Source organism: Lepidochelys olivacea (assembly GCF_965140295.1).
Source record: "Lepidochelys olivacea isolate rLepOli2 genome assembly, chromosome: 4".
NCBI lineage: Eukaryota > Metazoa > Chordata > Testudines > Cheloniidae > Lepidochelys > Lepidochelys olivacea.
In genome coordinates, this window is record NC_140414.1 from 91,269,108 (window position 1) to 91,292,039 (window position 22,932).

Genomic DNA, 22,932 nt, shown 5'->3' on the forward strand with positions numbered 1-22,932 from the left:
CCCACAGATGATATAGCTGACAATTATTACAGGCAACTTCATTCTTAAAGGCCTCAGAAGTGGCAATACTGTGGACAGAATAAAATAGTACTATCTGGCTTACATGAAGCACAGCACTACCCAGTGCTAACAAATGGGATAGTTAAAGGTCAAGCTCTTAACTAGTGATATCAATTAAAAGTGATTGATTACAGTAAAACAGGAATCTTGTCATGTTTCATTCTCGCATATCTTACCAACATATTAATGTCATAGCAAATTTTGGCATTAATATTAATAACTTACTGAATTATGTATGCCACCAAACAAAGAGGGTACATGAAAGGAGTCTGGGAAGATGCTCTTTTACCCATCTACCGGAACTTATTCATAAATCTTAATACAGTTTAGTTACATCCATATCTTCTCTGAACATTATAGGTACTCCTGTACTAAATGGACCCCGAAGACTGTTGTCAGTTTTCAATTCTGGTGAGTTCTCAAATCTCTTTTCTACCCAAATCGTTGTTAATGGATAACAAGGGGAGGTCCCCAAAATTATATATCCTTATATGCTATTCTTTAAGAGGCTTTTGGTATAGTATCCTAGTGTTTCATTCTTAAATTAAGTAGCCTCACAAGAAGTTTGTATGATGTAACCAACCATGAAGACTGAAGGTTCAAACATACAATTTTACCTTTTTTCTCTGTGCTTTAGTTCTGTGCTATTAGACCATCCAGCTGCCAAACTGTAGAGTCGATATTAATATTTGTCGTCTTATGCTTTGTAGACAAAATGTTGCTTTGAAAAAACTGCCATACAAGAACATATGGGTAACAAATTTGGATATAGTGACTTTGCAGTTTAGTCATGTGGCAGTAATTTGTCAAAACAAACTTGATGTGGTTTAGGAAAAACAGAAGATTCATGTTGAACAAAAGCTTTTCTTTTTTTTAATGCCTTGTGCTGACGAATTCTTGACATCTTCTTTTTTTTTTTTTAAAGCAGCAGCCTCAGCATATGTTACTGCATGCTGTGCTTGAATGGTAGGTTGCAATTAACTAGAAATGTTGATATCAACTTTTGTGACCCTGGGAAGAGTGAAGAGGTTAAAAATGTGGCTGATATTCTAAATAATTCTGTTCTGAGGCTTCTGTCTTGTATACTAGTTCTTCTCTCTCCTGTATTTCATACCACTCCACAAACCTGGAGCTAGTTCTTACCCAGCCAGTTGAAAAATGGCAGAATAAATCTTGGGTGGACATTCCCTTGTACATAAAGATCTTTCCAACTCACTTGAACAGATTAATGGGGTCTTTGTCGAAAGAGAGAAAAGGTCTGTGATAGGAACTTGCCACTGGAGCATTAATATGTCCCTTCACTAGAACTAGAAGCTTGCTGGATGCAACATAGGGTGGAAAAGTGCTACATGTCTCTGGAAGACCCTGCTACCTCCCAAATGAAGATTGGATGTCTTTCTGAAAGATGTGCTCTAGCTAACCAGAAGTTATGGGTCTAATGCAGGAATTACTGTGTGAAATTCTCTTGTTCAGGAGATCAAACTAGATTACAAATCACTTTTGGCCTTAATTTGTGGATCATACATTCGCTTTTACTAAAGCAATACAATGATTCCAAGTGTCTGGAATTTGATCTTGTATGCAGGAGAAGAGAGAATTATTTTTTACTTGTTGGCTTCCTTTCTTTGAGATCTTCTATTACAAGTTCAGACCCTTGTCATGATGCAGCAGTTTAGCACAATGACTTTGAATAGAGGTTTACTTTGGTTTCTGCAGTCACTTACGTTTTGCTAGTACTACTTTTTAGTTTCAGTGGAGTTCTGTGAGCCCATTTGTCCATCAGTTCAGAGAAGCAGAAAGGGTAATCTCACAAAGATTTAGCTGTTTTGTCACCATTTATTGGCAATGGGCGCCATTAAACCTGTGCATCTGGTCTGGAATAGAGATCTCTGGGGGAAAACGTTGGGAAATGAGTCTCTCCATTCATTTGCCAACAAGTGAGCCACACTTTGTACACTGAAATACATAATTCATCACATGCCTGTGAAAGTTCATCCTCAATTTGAAACACTTCATTTCCTGCTCTTTGGAATTATGGACCTTTCACCACTGTAGCACAATTTTTCCATTTTATGCTGACCAGCTTTTCTAATGGATTTTTTTTTTTTGCTTTTTCAGAAGCTGCTTTTTTTGTTTTTCATTCTTAATGATCTGATTACATAGAGCTGTATCAAAATGAAAAAAATGGTGTGAGCAATACTGAGGGGTTTTGTTTTGGATGTTCTGTAGCACAATGCTTTTACGCTTCAAGGAAAAGTCAAGTGATCTTTTTCTTCAGAATAACTGAATGCCCAGTACCAGCTCGTGCCATGGAGAATGAGGCCCAGCTTTTTGTTTTTTTTTGGTTTTGTTTTGAAGTAGCCTGTGGCTCTCAGAGTAAAGCTTTTGTTCTAAAACATTTTAGACTTCCATCCTTGACTTGACTGTGAGGGGTGTCACTCTCATTCAGTGAAGACCAAGTAAGGTTTTTATTAATTGTCTGTATGCTGTATCTATGGCAGGGGTGGGCAAACTTTTTAGCCCAAGGGCCACATCTGGGTATAGAAATTGTATGGCGGGCCACGAATGCTCATGAAACTGGGGTTGGGGTGTGGGAGGGGGTGAGGGCTCCAGCTAGGAGGTGGGTTCTGGGGTGGGGTTGGGGATGGGGGGTTTGGGGTGCAGGAGGGTGCTCCGGGATGGGACTGAGGGGTTCGGAGGGTGGGAGGGGGATCAGTGCTGGTGGGGGGGGGGTAAGGGGGTGGCAGCTGGTGGCTCGGACGTAGGCTCCAGGCGGTGTTTACCTCAGGCAGCTCTCAGAAGCAGTGGCATGTTGCCCCTCCAGCTCCTACACGGAGGCGCAGCCCGGTGGCTCTGCTGCGCGCCACCCTGTCTGCAGGCACCGCCCCCACAGCTTCCATTGTCTGCAGTTCTCAGCCAATGGGGGCAGCACTTGGGGCAGAGGCAGCATGCGGAGCACCTTGGCTGCCCCTACAGGTAGGAGCCAGAGGGGGGCCATGCCGCAGCTTCCAGGAGCCATGCAGAGGGGCCCCTGACCCTGCTCCCTGGCTGGAGCACCGGAGTGGGGCAAGCCCCAAACTCTACTCCCCAGCAGGAGCTCGATGGCTGGATTAAAATGGCTGGTGGGACAGATCCAGTCCAGAGGCCATAGTTTGCCCACCTCTGATCTAGGCATAAGGACCCTGTAATATGCCTAATCCACAGAAAGTCTCCTACTGCTAATAGGTTGATTTTGATCTTTCTGTAGTAATGAAACTTGTACTTAGGAAAGTTACTGTTGCATTTAACATCACTGGAGGAAAAGACACTTTTAGAATAAGATTTTTATCCTGTGACCATTTGCATATGTAGTTCACCCAGCTTCCACTCTGTTGCAGTAATTGCTCAAATTGGGGGCATTATTTAGATGTAAACTAATTGTCTTATTCATCAGTAGGGTATTGATATTTGAGTTTCAGGCACTCTACAGATTTGAGAAGACATCACTGTACTGGTTTTACACTTTGTTCATGTTTGGAAGACTTCTTTACAATCATAAGAACGAAAAAATTGTTTTCAAATAAGGATTTGTTTTCTCTGAAATCTAAATCAGTCACAATAAGTTTCAAACAGACTGGATTTTTCCTGAAGGCCAAGTGTTTTACAACACTGTCTTATTGCTACGCCGAAAATAAAATTTACGTTCATTAAAAGAAATTGAGAACTTGAGGTTTAACACCAGTCTCTACTAAGAACACAGCTTGTCAAATCTTTCAACCTGCTGAGCAATTTAAAGAAAGAACATTATACAAATGTGTTCTATTGCTAATGTAAATACTTTTAAAATTCTGAACTTGATTTAAAAAAAAAAATCCCCCTTCATGTAACGCGAGATGGAAATAGGATGCAGCTAACTGAAATGTGCATTAACGTGGAACATGAGTAGTGGCAAAATCCACGGCTGGCTTGGATTCAAGTTCCATTTTATTCAAAATTGGAACAATTGGGTTTTGGGCCTTTAGCTAAGAACAGTTTTTTTTCTTGGACTCAGCAAGGACTTAATCTCAGGGATTTATGGGTACAATATTATGAATCTATTAATTTGTGGGGGCTTTTGTGAAGGGCAGAGGGATTTGGCAATGACTAACTGGATTCATATGGTAATCGCTGATATTTTACAGAAACTATAAAACCTATTGCATTGGAGCTTAGCTGTGGGTTAAGGATGTTGCACATGTTTTGAAGTGTAACTTTTGCCTTGATATGCTTATTCACCCATTAGCATAAAAGGTCTTGCTTCTATTTTAAAATGTGAGTTCAGGGGTCTTCTCTGCAGTATGGCGTAATTTTCCATTTAGCTATCTATTTGTAGAATTAACTGATCTTTTAAAGATCATGAGTGAAAACAGCAGTGACCTTGAGGTGTCCACTCAGTCCACACTGACTGGTAGACCACAATTGAAATGCTGGATTGGTGAAGGATATGTATAAGGAGTTATAGTATTTTAAGCCAAAACACTGTCTCCTGTGAAAGTGCAGTTAAGGCACTAGTCCAGTGCTATTTTTGTGTATGTGGTGTAGCTACTGATTTGAGCAATCATTTTAGAAATCCTAGATACAACTTGAAAACCTAATGTTAGTTCACGGTAGCAATTCTGCAGATAGGTAGACTGCTATTATGCCGATTGATTGAAGCTGAAATTCTGAACAGAAAGTGCTGGCATGTAGATTTACACACCACTTCCTAAACCAGCATTTCTCAAATGCCACCGGGGCCTCCTGTGGCCACCAGGGGCTTTTCTTATGGCCACAGCTACCTGGGCTGTGATGGGGGGAGGGGAAGCCTTCAGTAGTGGTTGGGCCCTGCCCCGCCTCTGGAGAGACACAAGCTGGAGGAGCAGGCAGCCAGTGAGTTCCTCACCTTCCCGGGGTCGGGATTCAGCCCTTGGGTGGTGGGTGGCAGGCTCCAGCATAGGGCGTCAGGCTCCATTCCCAACAATATTGAGGTTACTCCCAGTCCCAAAGAACCAGTCACTTTCCACAGGTCTTTTGCACATCTGATCACACACCAAAGACCAGGCTTGTAGCCAATCCTACAATTAACTAACTAAAGATTTATTAAGAAAAGGAAATGAGATTTACAATGTTAAAGGAGGTAAATATACACTCTCAAATGAGTTAGTCTTAGGGTCCAGAAAGTAGTAGAAGCTGTTGTGATGTGCAAGCTCTATAAATCCTTTAGGGTTAACCCAGGCTAAGCATCTTGGGGATCCTTTCCTTTTGCTTGGAATTTGGAGAGGGCAATAATTCTAAGCAACATAATAATTTCTTCTTGACTGGGATTTTTATTCCTTTCCCCCAGAGTTCAAGCTGTGGTGGGATGAGTATTTGTCCCCTCTTCCTGGGTGTGGGGGAAAAAAATAAACAGTCTTTTGTCTGATGATTTTCCACATTGGCTTGTCTGGTGTCTGTAGGCCTTTTATGGGGCAGAAGATGACACCTCTTGTGGTAAACTAGTATTTCACACTTCGTAATACTTCTCTCCTCACTGTAGGGATTTCTAGTTCCATAGTAAACACTTCCATAGTTAGAGCAACAGTTAACTATTACCTTGTAACATGGATACAGATCTAATAAGTGAGATTAATGCATGCAGCAACTCACATGCATTTCATAAAGTCCAAACACTAAACACATCTCTATGAATCTAATACCAATTTTAACAAGACTAGCGTACAGGTGAGCCAGATTGGTTTCTAGCTATGCATTTGTCAGTATTCAGTGAGGCCTAGGGGCCTTGACATGAACTGGCACAAGGTCTGCCAGCATCATAAATACCAAATCAGCATGGCACATGTTGATTGGATAATAGTGGCTGAGAGATCTCAAAATTTAATTGTAAATGGAGATTCATTACATAGGTGCTGGCTTGAAGTGGTTTCCATTATATAGAGGGTATACAGTTTGCTCAATGGCTCTCATCACAGCCACTATCAAAAATTGTTCCAGCATCCCTGAATCATTGAGTGTTGTTTTAAGTGGTATCCCAAAGGGATTGGTTCTTGGCCCTGTGCTGGGTAATACTTATCACGGACCTACAAGAAAAGAAAATAATTAATTTCTAATAGTTTGCAGATTGGGCGAGTGGTAAATAACAGGGACAGGTCCCTGGGGCAAAGCAATCTGGATTGTTTGGTGAGTTGGATACAAGAAAACTGAGTTTCAGTAAACCCAAATGTAAGCATGTAGGAACAAAGAATACAGAACATACTTGCAGGATGGGGGACTCTTGGGAAGCAGCAACTGTGGGGAAAAATTGGGGGGGTCATGGCTGAACATGAGCTTCCAGTGTGATACTATGGTCAAAAAGGTTAATGTGATTCATGGGTGTATAAAAAGGGAATCTCGAGTAGGAGTGGAGAGATTACATGACCTTTGTATTTGGCACTAGTGTAACTGTTACTGGGATATGGTGTCCAGTTCTGGTGTCAACAATGCTGATAAATTGGTGACAGTACAGAGAAGACCAATGAAAATTATTACGATTGGAAAATATGGCATAGCTGCTACTCTGAAACCAGTGATATTCAAGGTGCTAAAAAAGACAGTTAAGGGGTGACTTGATCGGTCTACAAGTACCCTCATGGGAACAGAAATTTGAGAATAGGGGGCTCTTCCAGTCTAGCAGACAATGGTATAACAAGATCAGTGGCTGAAATAAGACAAATTCAGACTCAGAATAAGACTGTTTTTTTTTGTTTGTTTTTTAAAACCAAAGTGAGGGTAAATAATCATTGGAACAACTTACCAAGAACTGTGGAAGATTCTCCATTCTTGGGACTTTTAGATCAAGATTGGATGTTTTTCTAAAACATGTGCTCTAGTTCAAACTGGAACTGATTCAGGGAACTTTTATGGCCTGTGTTATACAGATGATCACTATTTTCCCTTCTGGCCTTATCTTATGAATTGAGATGGGGAAATAATGGATTATTTCAATTCACTGGCAATTCTGAAAATTGAATAATTTTGGTTTGGGTCAGCAAACTGAAAAACTAGTTATTCACACGCATCTGCTGTGTGGTACAGCTTGTGTTGTGAAATGCAGAAAAGCCTGGTGACCCAGGAACTCCTGGAAAGACTTCAGCTACTTTAGTCCTAGAGGTTGCAGTATATCTGATTAACAGCAAGGGTCATCTGACCCTGCAGCAGACCATACACAGCAGTGGGCAAAAGGAGCAGAGAATACAGGCTGTATGAGGCTATTCAGTTCAGCCAACCCAGAGTCCGAATATGTGTCTGTGCACTCTCCTTCATACTTCTGCTCCTGCCTTTCCAGACCCAGCTTCAATTAAAGACTACTTCAAAACTGGATTGATGGGTGCTGATTAGCAGGGGGAAGAGCTTGTGCCTAGGACCATCAGATGGGAGGGGACTGGCTCTAAGTAGAAAAAGGTAAAGAGTGTGTGTGTGTGTGTATGACTGCAGCAGGGAATTAAGTCAATTTGTGAATGAGGTTGTGGGTTAAACTGTGTATGTGAAGGGAGATGGTAGCGTAAGAGGGAGGAGGAGAAGGGACTCCTAGAGCAATAGTAAAGTGGTCATGCCATCCTGCCCTTGAGTGTAGTGTCCCAATTTTTTATTCTGAAAGAGTACCCCTTTTTCTTCCCACTTCTCCACCAAAAATACTTGTGTGACCATCTTGCCCCAACCAGTGAACAGTTTGAAAAAGAGGCTCAATCTGCGAGGAAGGGTATGGTAGAATACACAATGCTACCTGCAGCTTAGCTCCTCCACTTACTTTGGGTATCAGTCACCACTGGGGAAAGACCTACTTGTCAATGGTAAATAGATTCTTTGTTTGAGAGAGGGAAAGCTAAGAATTTCTGCAGAATTTTAAGCTTGTGTTTTAAAACAAATATATTTTCTGCCTTATGGATGTAATTTTCCAAATATAAAGTGATGCAGTGATGTATTTCTGACCATGCAAATAGCTACAGTGTCTCGGATACAGCTTAGCTTTCAAGTAATAGTATAAAATTGATACTATTTAGAATTGTGGGTAGCAGTGAAATGGATAAGAAAAATTTAACCTCATTTTTCTTGTGCTTAGAATAGCAGTGAGCTGTTATTTTCCATGTGCAGTTATATGGTTCTTCCTCAAACTGCATTGTTTTCTAAATTTCTGTGGGATTTCTTTGGAAGAAAGGGAGCTGTGTATACTGCAACAGGCAGAAGCACTAATATTAGGAGCTTTAAAACATGAAGCTTGCACAATTCAGCTAGAGAAATCTCAAAAGAATTAAGACAGAGCTCCTGTTATTGCTAGGGAATTAAGGCTGTCATAGTTACCAAGTTTCAGAGTAGCAGCTGTGTTAGTCTGTATCCGCAAAAAGAAAAGGAGGACTTGTGGCACCTAAGAGATGAACAAATTTATTTGAGCATAAGCTTTCATGAGCTACAAATAAATAAATAAATTTTGTTCGTTTCTAAGGTGCCACAAGTCCTCCTTTTCTTATAGTTACCAAGCTAACTGCACCTCGGACTCCTGGTCTCTCCAAGTGCATCTTGTCTCCAATCTCAGACTTCTCGCTTCTATTGGGGTGGAATAGTATGACTCTCGCACTCAAACCATACCCAGGATTGGAGTTCCCTGGGTATCCGCCATAATTTACTTCAGCAGGTCTGACGGGTATCCAGACCATGCAGTTCTGTTCTCTCCAGGGTAATAACCATGGTAATCAGCAACCGAACAGCCTCTTTAAAGCCAAGCGTTAAGAACAGAAGCCTCTTGGTGAAAGCTTTAAATACTGGTGAAAGCAAATTTTAAAACCTACTGTATGAAAGTGTAGCTTTCCAGGGGTGTAACCATCTTCTGCATGGGGACTCTGGTACAACTAGCTCCCTGTAAACTTGACTCCCTGTCAGTGCTCACTGGCAACTCCCTGGACAACTTCTGGCAATGCACTCATCTTTGCAGGAATTGAGCCACTTTTGAATTGTTTATATCCCTTTTATCTGGTAACCCAGCTCTGGAAAAATGTTTGCAACTGGTTAGAGTTAGGCTCCTTCACGCTATCTGTTTCGTATTGCCTTTTAAGTGTGTGTTTGTGTGTTTTTATCTGAAGCCTGTGTATCGCTTTTGTGCACAGACCCCACAGAATTATAGGTGTATAGATCAATATAGTTGGACAGGAAATTCTAATAAACCAATATACAGTAACTTGCCTTCACTGATCTGGTCACCTACCCTTTTTATAACATTGTATAACATCTAAGTATTCATAACTTTCCATATCAGCTTTTAATGGAAGTTGCATCAATATAGTTAAACCAGTGCCACTTTGTGCATGGATTCTCAAGCAGATTTAAACATGGTTTAGTATTTCACTTGTCCAGAGAAATTTATTTTATTTTTAAATTGATGTAATATATCCACACAAGGGTTTGCAGTTGTTTTAACTGCAGTGGCAAGAGAGAGCATAGACCAGCCCTTGGTGACACCAAAACCTTAGGTATTGTTTCCCTCCAGTAATTAACTTCAGGGGGTCAACACAGTTGAGAGAGGTCACCACTCTTGAATTGCACATGTGGACTCAGGTGGAAAACTATTGATGACGTCTTTAATACTTCCCTACCTCACAGGGTGTTGAAGGTAACTTTGTTCATAAAGCACATTGAAATCTATGGATGGAAGATAAACCCATTTATCACTTGAGACTTTATCTTGAATATTCAGTTTCAGAAGACTTGATGACAAACCACAGCTTACAGAAGCCTTATTTGCTTTGACATCAGCTAGATATCACCAGCTAGGTTTACATAACGCTAATAACTTGTTTGCAAGTTAAGTGTAAGTGATGGCTTTTTAGTGAACCTGTGCTCTTTCCTTTCCCCTGTGTGTGTGTGTGGTTTGTTTTGGTTTTGTTTTGGTTTTTTTAAAAGTGGAACGCAGTTGAGAAAAAATTTGCCTGGCTCTACTACAGTTGTGGTGGTGTTGGTAGGGCCTAGCCTTGTTAGTCTCTAATGACTCTACCCAGGAAAAACAGAAGCAAGACTTGCTGGTATCTCCGCTGTCCACCTCAAGTCAGCAGCCCTGTTCCATTTTAAAGACTTCTTTCTTCTTCCATACTTTCTTTGCACCTCTTTTCTGTGTTTTGGTTTCATCCCCTTTGGTTTTACCCTCTGCTGTCCTGTACTTTTTTCTCATCATGTGTCCTGCTATATTTTGCTCCTAATCCTTCACTGGATAGCAGAGGGCTGCTCAGTAATCCTCATGGCTACCCTTGGATGTAGACTGTGCATGTTCTTGTCACAAAATCCCATCTGTGTTCCTTGCAAGTGGGAGGTGACCAGTGTAAATCTAGTATTCAGCAGCATGCATTTTTAGAATTCATGTTCATATAAAAATGTGCTGTTGCAAAAGGAAACTGACTATCAGGGTCCAAAACACCCCAAAAGGAGAACAGGGGTGTTGAACCCCTAAAGAATAAGCAGTTGAATCAACTGATTGTACAACATTGTTGTATTATAACAATAACGACAATGTTACTGTACTATAAAAGTGTATTGAGCCATGTCTTTTTGTAAAATCCGGTGACATGCTGATTAATATAATTGTGAAATGTATGGATTAACACTCTATATGAGGAATTATCGATACTTACTGATATTATGCTTTTAAAGTCGGTGGTCAAACAAGAGAAACCGGTTTTCTCCCAGACAGCTACCATGTCACCTATCTCCCTGTCTCTAACATAAATTAAGCAATCGAAGCCCTATTTACATAGGAGTCAATAGGGGGATTGGAAATCAACAGGAAGAGAACAGCAACGAGTCATGCTGACTCTGGGGACAAAACAGTGAGTTTGGGGAAATACAAGCAAAAAAGTTATTTTGGCATCCATCTCTTAAGGGACAAAGAGGCCATTACTCTTGGGATCTGTGAAAGGTGTATCCTTCAGCCATGTGGGCTGAGGATGCTGAAAACTGATTGTGAGAAATTGCCTGAGACCAGTTGTCTAATCTGTTAAACTTTAGACAAAAAACAAAAATAAAACATGCTTTTCTTGTTTCTATTATCCTGGCTTCCTAGTAAATCCTGTTGGACTTCTGTTCTCTGCTTTCTAGCTTTCAACTCCAGATTTAAAAAAAAAACTTTTTTTGTTTGTTTGGCTGTGTTACAGGCCTAGAAATCTAGGACGGCATTTCTTTCTACTTAAAGGTAGAATGATTTAATAACTTGCATCATAAAGGAGTGGGGAAAAATATAAACCTTTTGGGTCATTTAAGTATATACTGAGCCAGCATGTTGCGCAGGGATTTGCATAACGGTGGTTTACAGTAGTGTTTGAATCAATCAGTTATCAGATTACAGCTGAATCTAGACATACTGGTTTCTTGTTGAAGTCCAGAGAATGTCATAATACTAAATTAAGATTAGTACTTCCTTGATTTTATCCCAGTACACTGAAATGTGCAGGGCCACAAAACTGAATGGTACTTATGAGCCTTCTAAATATGAAACTTTGTACAGAATAGCATTATTTTATGTGGACTTGTAAGGACTTAAATATGGATGTAGTGGTATGTTCAATATATGTTAAAAGAAGCTTTCTGTTAGAAAACATTAAACATAATTAAAGTAAGTTGTTGGGATAAATTCAAGTCAATTAGAAAATTGTCAGAATGGAATCAGAATTAGATGAATGAAACAAGTCTTGATTGATATTCCTGAAGGCGTATTTTAGTTCTCCCCCCTCAATATAAAGTAATTTTCTTCTTAACAGTCTCTGAAGAACAATTACATAATCTGTGACATTACTGGGTGATATTCAGATTGGAGACCACCCACTTTCCCCTCCTCCTCCTGCTAGGTCTTCATTCCCATTGAGTCTCTTAACAGATTAAGCATGAACAGTGTGATGTAATTCAGAGGCTGCTGGTCTCCTGAATCACTAAGAGAAGGTTTTATTCTGAGGACAAGCTTTGTTTCTGCAACATCTGGTGGGGAGAGAGGCTGCCAGCAGCATTTGCATTGTGGATATCTTTCTCACGTTCTTATTTTGTCTGTGAATATGGAATAACCGTGAAGGAATGAGGGATATTTGTTTTCTAGTCTTGTTTTCCTTGCCAAGTATAGCTTGGCTTCAATCAGTGGTGAATTAAAATATATAGTATGTGACAGTATATGGAGGCTGTTTCTTGCTTGTCTGTCTTCCAATCGCTCTGAAGACATGTTATGGTCTCCGAAATTTTCCTTATCCAACATGCGTGTGCGACTGACTGCAAAGGGACTGCTCCGAAACCTTCGACTTCCTTCTGGGTATAGGAAAAGCACAGTTATATTTCATACAGGTTTGTATTTTTAAACCTTGTACTTAGTGTGTGCCTTGGGGACATCTTGTTTACCTCAGTAGCTGCCTATTAATTAAAATATATTCTGGGCATGAAACATTTCATTTTTCACAGAAACCTAAAGCTCTTATAGAAATCAAGTCCTAGTTTATAAAAGTGGACAGTTTGATCTTGGATTTCTCATGTGGGGGTGTGTGTTTGTGTTTGACCTGCTCATCTGGAAAACATGGTATTCTATTTGTTTGTGGAGTGCTGAATTGGAATTGACACGTTTTTCCAGATCCAGAAATAGAATCTGGAAATTGATCACCATTAAGCATCTCTTTAATATTTTTATATTGTGGGTAGATACATACTGTGATATTTTCCCTTCTCTGCCCCTTGAAGGGGGGAAAATGGGGTACAAAATCATATTGTATAGCTTTTTCTTGAGGGTTATGCAACTTTGCCTGACTACAATGTATCTTAATATCCCTGTTATAGATATAAAAAATAATTCATGGTTTGTAAGCAGGGAGAGTAAATTTCATCCTTAAAGAAAATCCTTTTTAATGTTAGCCGTAATAGCAATGTGAGTGGAAGTCTATATTAGCCAGGGGAACGTAAAAAAAACAAACAACAAAAATAAATGTTCTCCCACTCCCACTTTGTCTGACCGATCTTCTCTCCTTCTTCCCCTCCAAACGTAAGTTTGTGCAGCTGCCTGTGTCTCGTTTTGCCTCCCAGGCATCTCCTTTCTCTCTTGGCCACCACTCATCTCTTCTAACATCTCATGGAATCTCTAGGTCTCCTTGACAGGCCATTTAGCTCTATTAGTCACTGTTTTCTCATCTCTCCTGGCATTTTGTTAATGTCTGTCTCTCATCTCCCACTTAATGCTAAAAAGCGTTAGGAGGTTGAATGCAACATAGCTGAAAGTCTGCTTGGAGATTCTATGTAATATAACCTGTAAGATAACTTTTAATGTAACTTGATGTTGCAAAACTCTTTATGGATAAATCTCCATATCTATTCTACTTATCTGAATGTTACTAACAATCTGATGTCTTCACATACAGCATGTCTCAGGAAGTACAGGTCTAGCAATAATGCAAGAAATCAGTCAATCTTAGACTTATTCTTTATTGGTTACCTGAATTTGTATATTTTAAAATAGTAAAATATACCTAAGGCCCTTTGTTAGTGGTTTTTACCTTTCTCCCCCCTGAAAAATTCCTAGGCTTTACAAAAGGTATTTGTTTTTTACTGTTTTTTTTTTTAACCTGAATTTTGGGATTCTTTCTTGTGGTCAAGAAAATCCAATAGATTATATTAATTAGATGTACTTATATTAATAAATTAGACTAAGTGTAAATGTAAGGCTGTCCCTTAAAGTAAGGCAATGTAGTGTAAGATATTCTTATACATGTACAAATGCAAGTGTACATACTGTTAATGTAGACTTCAAATACACATTTTTGTTGCTTTTTTTTCTGTCTTCCTGTCTCCCAGTATTAACCCTGGTATTTACCCAAATAACTGAGTTATTTTTGCACTGATTTGCACTAGCTTCTTTTTAATAAATACCAATAAATTCCCAGGAAACGTTGAACAAAAATAAAGGGCCTTGAATATACCCAGTGAATCTATAGCTGTATATAGTATTAATCCAGTTTAAATTTCCAGTATCATATTGCAATCTTAAACAAAAAAAGACTTGCATTGTTAGCATTAAGTGGACATCTGAATAAAATCTGCCTCCAGATATTCCTATTCATAAAAAACTATTGAATACAGTACATGAAATATATTGCTGACCATAAGTCCTAGTTATACAAACATCCCTATAAAGAGATTCTGGCTGGCTGTCTTTTTCATGCTTTCAGGTATGACCCACAGCCCTTGAAATGGTAGTCAAAGTTCAGCTAGACCATGCTTCTCACTTTTCTCATTTCTTGTCACGTCAGTGCTTCTGAACAAACAGCAGAGCATATAACTGCACCAGCAAAGAGAGTGACCAGTGCTGAATATATGTTAAACTAGCTCACGTTCAATACTGGGTAGTAGTATAGACGTTCATCGGCGTTTTACCCCTGTTAACTCAGCATAATATATTGACAATTTTATGTTTTTATGTAACTTGAGAGCAGATAAAGCTTGTGTGTGGGCTTCTTACCTTGAAATAAGGGTGACAACATAATAAAATTCATGCACATGATCATGCTATACATAACACTGATGTTTCAGATCATCAGGAATAAGCCTATTTATACTGCTGCAGCATCAGCCAGCATGTCTCTTAACACAGTGATTTCATTGCATTAAAAAAAATGTAGCATCCTCCCTGGGTCTCGCAGCATGCCCAAGTGATCACACTGTATTTTTATAGTGTGGACTCTGTTTTAATAGAGATTATCATGGACCCCCTCTCGGTTGTAATTGCATAGATGGCTTTCCTTCCCTTTCATGAGCGAAACCTTCTTGTGACAGATATGCTAATTGCTTATACAGCTGTAGTAATCAAGTAATCTATTTAATATGATTTAGCAGATTGAAAATAAAGGAGACAGTACCAGCTGACATGCTACATCTTCACAGACCACCAGCAGCTCACATATCAGATTCAGAACCTCTGGGAAAATAGGATTTAACTTCTGTCATGAGGAATGGTATCAGAAGTTACTCACAGATTTGTAATGCTCTATTTTCATCCTCATTTGTGAAAGTCTCAAAGCAACCCATTGTTTTTTTTTACAGTATCTACACATTCTGTAGATAACTTAAAGATGATATGAAATCTGAAGTCTACATAGTGACCTTATTAAAAAAAAAATCATCCTTGAGTTCCCTCCTTCAAACATTCTTATTAAAATAAGTCAGTTAGCTTATTTAAGATTGAATAATTGCAAAAAAAAAAAATCTTAATCAGCATGTGTACGTGAAGAGTTAAAAGTGAATCATCATTCTGATATTTCATTAATGAAGAGACAAACATACTTTCTATTATTACTGACTGTTTAAGAACATGTTTAACACAAACAGTGAATAGAAGCGATCTTAAGTACTTAATACTCTTCATGCATGATTGGTGTGACGGATTAGATCAGCATGTCTGGATGGCTGTCACCTTAAGAATGTTGGAGAAAGACTGTCTTGACCATACATATATTCTCTTTCCTTTTTTATACAAAGCAGTACATTTGACAAAAGGACCTAATGATGGTAACTGAGAGCAAAACTACAGTGGTTTGCAGTACCATAATTTTTGAAGGATTGTGGGTGAAACTACATAGTTCTTTGTATTATTCATATACTTTGAGTCTCACAAAACAAAATCTTAGTATCCTGCTTTTGGCTTGCTTTAAAAAAAAAAAGAGAGAGAAATAAATGGTAGCTATGTGGCTGACTACTTGACCTGGAAACATGACTTCTCATATCAAGACAGCCAATGCACAGTCATATCATGACAAGAATTTCAGACCGTTGTAACCCCAAAAACCTTTCCCTCTCAAACTCTAAAATAATCAGACAAATCAATACAGACCTAGCACCTTTTAAATCGGGCAGATACCATTTGTTTGTACAACCTAGTTTTTAAGACCACTCATCAAGTGGTCCATGTGAGGTGGGAATCTATCAAATTGTTAAGGGTAATAAAGCAGTGCCTTCAAAGCACAATAACACACAATTTCCAGAAGGCTCATACCTTGGAATTGTCACTTAATCTGAATATTTTCTTAAAATCAACTTTCCTATAGTACTGTTCTTTTTAGAAATAACTAAAACACAGAATAGTCAAATAACTGCAAAGTCGTGTGATACAGTAGCAGGGAGCTATCAAAAATGCCTTTGAAACTGCTACAAGAAATTAACTAAATCCAAAAGTCTACCAGAGACCGATATAGTTTAATATAGCAGAAATGATGCAACCTGTACATAATGATAAATATTCATTTCACAAGACAAGGAAAAATTGAAAAACAGAATACCACTCTAGCAGTAACTATAGAGCAAAATCTTCAGTGTAATCAGCATGACATGCTTATTTGAACTTAAAAGCTAGTATAGCAGATTCCAAACTATTGTCATACACATCTGTTTGAGTGACTCAACCATATTTATTTGCACTGTATTGGGTAAAAACCCTATGGAAACAAATACTAGTTATTCTTAAAACTAGTATCATGTATTCTATTCTGTAATGAGAAAAAAGCATCAGGATAACTTTTATGGTGAAATCTTCTCAGCACTACAGATAACTGCCAGTTCTGATAATCTGTTCTGGCAACCACACACAACCACCAGTCCTTTAATTTCAATCCCAAATGCTTGAATTAAATGGACAATAAAACTTGACGTTATCTGTTATATGCCTATTTTAACTTCTGTCCATACCTTTAAATCTATGCTTAGTCAGTTTAAGGTGATCAGAAACCACCCCCTCATCTAGTCTGACCTTCTGTGTATCTCAGGCCACCAACAGCACCTGCACATTAAATCAAAATTTGACCAAAATATTACAGCCCACAGGAGACTTTTATGTGCTACAGGCAGAGAATAGGGGGGACCAATGCGTGATGCCCTGCAGTGGCAGAGAATTGGGTATCTCTAAATCAGACAGTCCCAGCAAATGACCTGCGCTCCATGCTGCAGAGGAAGGGGGGTAAGACCCCTCAAGATTACCAACAATCTCATCTGGGGGCGAACTTCTTCCTCACCTCCCCCATACATGGGGTGGTCAGTTGGCCTCTGAGTATGTGAACAAGAACCAGCCAGCCAAGCAGCTGAGAGAGTGCTCAGCGCACTGGGCCATGCTGTCCAATGTCCCAGCTCCAGCTATGGCCATCTCTGATCCTTCAGAAAAAAAAACAGAATACATGAGAAGGCAGGGGGAGGGGAGGAATCCCTGCCTGACTGCTAGAGGTGACCCAACCTGATTTCCTAACAAGCTGCCTAAACATGGAGTGACTTAATCAGTTATTTCATATAAAATACCTGATCTTTCATTTTCCTATTTAAGAATTCAGTAGCTGACATGAATGCCCCATTTAAGCTTGAGGTTTAATCACTGTAAACTGAATTGAAAGCTTTGCATAGTGTTGTGGAGGGCTGGTAGCTATCCCATTAGCTGTCACCTACAGATTTATCCTCAAGTGGTAGAGGCCTGTGATGTTGGAGTTATAAGTTCATGACCATTTCCATTGACAGCTGTGGCTTATTATGGAGAGGAGCTGACCCCTTTCCATAATACTTAAGATTACAGCCACCTTCCCATTTTAAGGCTGACTTTTGTTTCTCCCTTCTCCCCCAAAGGAAACTCCAGGATTTGCCAAATTACTCTTCTTGCTTTTCCTGCCCACTTTGAGTGCCTCTCCCATTTTGGCAGTGGAAAAAGGTGCCCAGGTCTGTTGGAGATGAGATCAGGGAAGAAGAGTGTTACCTGCCAAAGGGTTATATAGACCAATTGACACTCTCATAAATCCGCTCAAATTCCTGCACTTAGTTACACTAGCTGTAAAGTGGGGGATAATACATGTCTGTGTAAAATTATTAGAAGGCTATAGAAAAAAGCACTAAGTGCATTACTAGCTGCATTTTTAGATGGGGTAACTAAAGCAGAGAGATGTTCAGTTGCTTAGCAGGAAGGCACTGTGGTCTAGTTTGGGATGTTGGCTGTGGAACAAACGACAGTGGGTTCTAGTCTGTCACTTAATGGGTCGTGATTTTTAGTACTTCACCAATATTGGAATGAAGCAAAGTTGTCAGACGTCTGGCTAACTTAACTTCAGATGTGATGTGCGCATCTCCATTGTGGACTGAAAGAGATGAAGATCCACAGGCACCACAATTAGTTATCAGCAGCACTCAGACTTTTAACTTGGCAATATGTGATGTGCCAAATTTAAAAAGGTTTTATTTACCTGCATAAGGAAACATGAAATATTTAAAAGAAAATAGCTACTAAAGCAAGGCAGTAGTTCTTAGTCAAGTATGACTTACTGTGTAAATAAAAGTACAAAAATTCATTTTTCTTATCACAAGATCCTTAATTATGACTCAAAACAAATATTCACCCATTATCTCAAAATACAATGTTTTGTAAAGAATATAATTATGTATAGGATAATGACACACATTGGTCAGCCTTAAATGCAAGCCCTGCATAGTTGGTGGTTTAAGTGAGGCTGTGCGGCTTTTATTTGTGGGGAGGAAGAACTGGGGTTTTGAGAGAGCAGAGATGGGTTAACTTAAATATGCGGCCCCTTTTCGTATGTGGCACATGGTTGGTTTGTTCCTGTGGCTCTTAGTTGGGTTATATTTTTAATTATCTATGAAGTGCTCCTGAATCATTCTTTGAAATCAAAGTAAAAAATTAATAAAACTGATATTTTGCAGTCTACTTCCTAAAAGAGTAACTTAGGTGCTAAAATCAGGAAAAGAAAAATACATAAAGCTCCAGTAATCTGTGGATTCTAATTAGGGTTATTGTGTACCCCAAAATGCATTTTGTTTTCTAGATATAAACAATATATATGTGTTTAAGCAGTATAAGATTTATTCTATAACTCTTAAGTTTCCTTGCTTTCTAGCATTTGGGTTTTGTAACAGAGCAGTAACAACACCACTTAGCAATCTTAATGGCTTTTAAATAAAGGCTTTTAAAATTTTCAAATTCCAGCCTTTGTCATGCCAGTTGTGAAATCCGTACAAGTGAGCCTGGTATCAAAGGGCAGATGACTTTTGGTAATAAGAAAACAAAGGATTTCTATTACCAACCTGCTCGATTTATTTTTAACTTTCTACAGCACAAAGAAACCATTCTATGAGGAAAGCGATGCCCTTTAGCTTCAGTGCTGGACCATGGTAGTTTGGGTACTTGTAGCTTGATTTCAAGACAATGATGAATTGGTTCATTGTTTTGTAGTACTGTTTGCAATTTGAACTTCATAGGCACACAAGCCCTTGCACTTTGAAACGTGTAATATTTGTAGAGCAAAAGAGTTGTCAAGTTACTTGTTGGCTGAAGTAGATTTAACTTTAATCAGTCAAAATCTTGCTGCACAGTGTGTTCTCTACCTGTAGTACTGTGGAGCTGTTACTAAATGGATTGGGACCATATGACCCATTACTTTGGTTACAGGTCCATGTCACATGGTAAGTGCAAGAATCACTGGTGTTGTAGACCAGTGTCATTCATTGGGTACAGAAGTTTATATTGCAACCTGCAAAAGAACACCCACCCTTCATCACTGAAGAACATCAAGTGGGGGGGAGGGGAGGGTATTGGTCTTATAGTCTACCTTTTAATGCCTCTGGGTAGACAAGGTGCCAAAGCTCAAAATGTCTTCATGTGGACCTTCACCAAATACCACACTGTATAGCAGTCATTATGGGGTAAGGTGACCGAAGAAGACTGTGGCATGGCAACAGATTTTGCAAGATGGACGCTTTTGGAAGAGGTAAAGAAAATCAATATGGCTTATGCTTTGGAGACTGGAGTAATCAACCTGGCTGATTTCCAGTTAGTGGTTCATAGAAGTCAGATGTCCATTCTGATTTAGTCCAGTTGCCTTTGATAGCTGACAAAAGTTTTGCTAATACTTGTGACCCATGGCTGAGATGGAAGCAATCTTATTTCATTGGTTCCATTCATTTCTCTGTTGTGAAATAGTCACATTGGGTCAACCGTTAAACTGTTCTGAGAGCACTGGTCTTTCATATGTGGTTATACAGGGTTCTGTGCTACGCCTTTTCAATTCAGCGTGTACTATCAGGCTAACTTAAATTGTGACCCCAGGACCTCCCTGTGCCAACTGCCAGAGGGCAAAGGAGAACATAGGGGTGCAGGGATCCCCTGGGTTCACCAAAAGAATGGTCTCTGAAGCCTATGTCACAAGGGTGGTCATAATCATTGTAAGATGTGTGTATGGAAAACATGTGAGCAGAGGTGTGAGTCTGTATATTCTTTGAGTGATGCCACATGTCCATTCCACTGTAGGTGTGTGTGCACGCTTGCCAGAGGTTTTTCCGCTTAGGGGATACCCATTGGAGTGGCACAAACACGTATTGCATGCAGGCATAAAGGGTGGAGCTGCCCCTAATCCTCTCCTCAGGTTTTTCCTACCAGCTCTGACAACTGTTGGAGCTCCCTTTCCTTGTTTCTGCAAGTCTTGTGGTCTCGTGTGTAAATAGTGCCCTTTTAGTTTCTGTATGGTTTGTTAGTGTAGTTTTAAAATTTGTTGGTGTGGCTCTGGCACCCAAACTGGCTACTGGACCCAGTACAGGAGATATGCTGCATGCTCCAGGTTTCGAGCCCTGCCACTCTTGTGGTTAAGCAATGCTATCAGCAGCCCTCACCCCAGCTGTCTTCAGTGCATGGGGGAGGCTCATGTAAATGACATATGTAGCATCTGTAAGGGCTTTAAGCCCAGTTCATGGGCTAAAAGGACATGGCAGTCTGACGTGGATATCTCCTCCTGTAATTGCCTCTCCGTGCTCCATCTGAACAATCTACCTCAGTCTGGGTACCGAACACCTCTGCATCAATTAGGGCTTGTCAACGTTTAAAATGCTGTAGTGGTGCCAGGGTTCTCCCATTGGTGTAGATATTCCACCTCCCCAACTGAATAGGGACAAGTTGTTAAGGAGGCATATAAAATAGCACAAGAATGTAGGAACAAAATCAGAAAGGCTAAGGCAGACAATGAGTTGCACCTAGCATGGGATATAAAAGGCAAAAATAAAATGTTTTTTAAATACAGTACGAGTAAGAGAGAGACAAAGGAAAGTGTAGGTCCTCTACTGGTGGGGAAGGAGAGCTAAATAATGAATGAGAGCCTCAAGAAAGCTGAGGTGTTTAATGCCAGATTTGCGTCAGTCTTCACTAAAAAGGTGACCAGATACTGAACATGATTAATATTAATAAGGCAGCAAGAATGCAAGTCACAATAGGGAAGTAACGGGTTAAAGACTATTTATGATAAGTTAGATGTATTCAAATTGACAGGGCCTGATGAAATTCATCCTAGGGGACTTAGGGAACTAGCTGAAGAAATCTTGAAACCATTAGCAAGTATCTTTGAGAACTCCTGGATGACAGGTGAGGTCCCAGAAGACTGGGAGAAGGGCAAACAACAGTACCTATCTTTGCACAAGGAAACAAAAAGGATCTGAGGAACTATGAACCACTCAGCCTAACTTTGGTACATGGAAAAATACTTGAACAAATTATTAAGCAACCAATTTGTAAGTGCCTGGAGGATAAGAGGGTTATAAGGAATAGCCAGCATGAATTTGTCAAGAACAAATCTTGCCAAACCAACCTCATTTTCCTCTGAGACGGCTACTGGCTGTGACATTCTGGGGTGCAATCCAGACCAGTAAGGGTTTATCACTTGCCATGTATCCCTGGGTGCCTTAAATGCCTCAAATGTGTGGTCTTCTGTTTTGTGCAGCCCTGGTTCAGCGTCTACCTACAACACTGAGAGCCCCGCTGTAGTCTTTCATCCATTACATGATGCAGGGGTGACTCCAAAACCCTTTCCTGGTACACTTACAGAAGTTAATAAGTTTGCTGTTCCCTTTGAAGAAGCAGTACATCAGCTGCTTACCACCTTACTGTAATTCACAAACACTCTATTTTAATCAAAGTACCGGGTTGGTTTATAGTAAAAATTAAAACAAGTTTAAGTGATGCCAAATAAAAGGAATCAAGGTTAGAAAGATTTACAAACAGACAAAATTAACAATACACTTATAAGACTAAAACCTAATTTCAGCCAATTACTATCTTTCCCTTAGCAGGTTTCTCACCTATAATTGATTTCCAGACACTTCAGTTCCCTTGGTTGAAGGACCAATCTTTCTGTAGTTGCAAGAGGTCTGGCCTCTTTAGTCCACCAAATAATGGATAACTTAGGGGTTCACCAGCACTCGCTATATTCAAGTAAACCATTGAAAAGCATATCATCATTCATTGACCTTGGTTCAAGAGTCAGGAAATCTTTTTGGGGACACAGTTTCCATCCCCCATCAAGATTGTGATAATCTTTCCCCGCTTGGTCTCCTGATGGGTTTCTTTACCTTGCGTGTAAACATGTCTTCATTGTCTCTGCCTGTTGACCAGGTTTGTCAGATGTACACAGTCATTTGTTATCTAAACATGCTGACTTCCCAAGTAACTTATAAGCTTTGAAGGTTCTGTTTACCACACGTGTAAATTGCAGTGCCATGGTCACTGGTCAACCCTACTTTATTTCTGTTCAAGACCTGGAGAGACCTGTTTCTAATTGGTTCAAATACAGACTTTAAAACATAATATCAGAGAACATCCATAACTCCATATATAGTATTAATACATGTGTTTTACAATGGTATTAATAACCAGTGTTTTTTTTCCAGTGATATATTACATGACACCAATGAATTGAGATACTCTCAAACCAGCTGAAACTCATGGCTAGGTACTAGGAAGCCACATGACCTCTGGCCTTGGGATGCTTTTAGGGTCAGACTGGCCTAGTGGATAGTGGTGGTGGGGAGCAGTAGATGTGATAT

General features: G+C 39.6%; 1 protein-coding gene across 7 annotated transcripts in view; it reads left to right on the plus strand.

The window, feature by feature from the left end:
- MTUS1 (microtubule associated scaffold protein 1) overlaps positions 1–22,932 on the plus strand; it is a 202,678-nt gene that overhangs the window by 88,845 nt on the left and 90,901 nt on the right. For 5 of the 7 annotated variants that reach the window (XR_014711532.1, XM_084627576.1, XM_084627578.1 and 2 more), the window contains one exon: positions 421–471. Coding sequence is in view for 6 of the 7 variants with exons in the window: in XM_084627576.1 (XP_084483702.1) it covers positions 421–471 (51 nt within the window). In the remaining variant the exon portion in view is untranslated. Of the gene's footprint in view, positions 1–420; positions 472–992; positions 1,027–11,962; positions 12,397–22,932 lie in introns of those variants that run through there. The other 2 variants (XM_084627581.1, XM_084627580.1) reach the window with 2 other exon arrangements.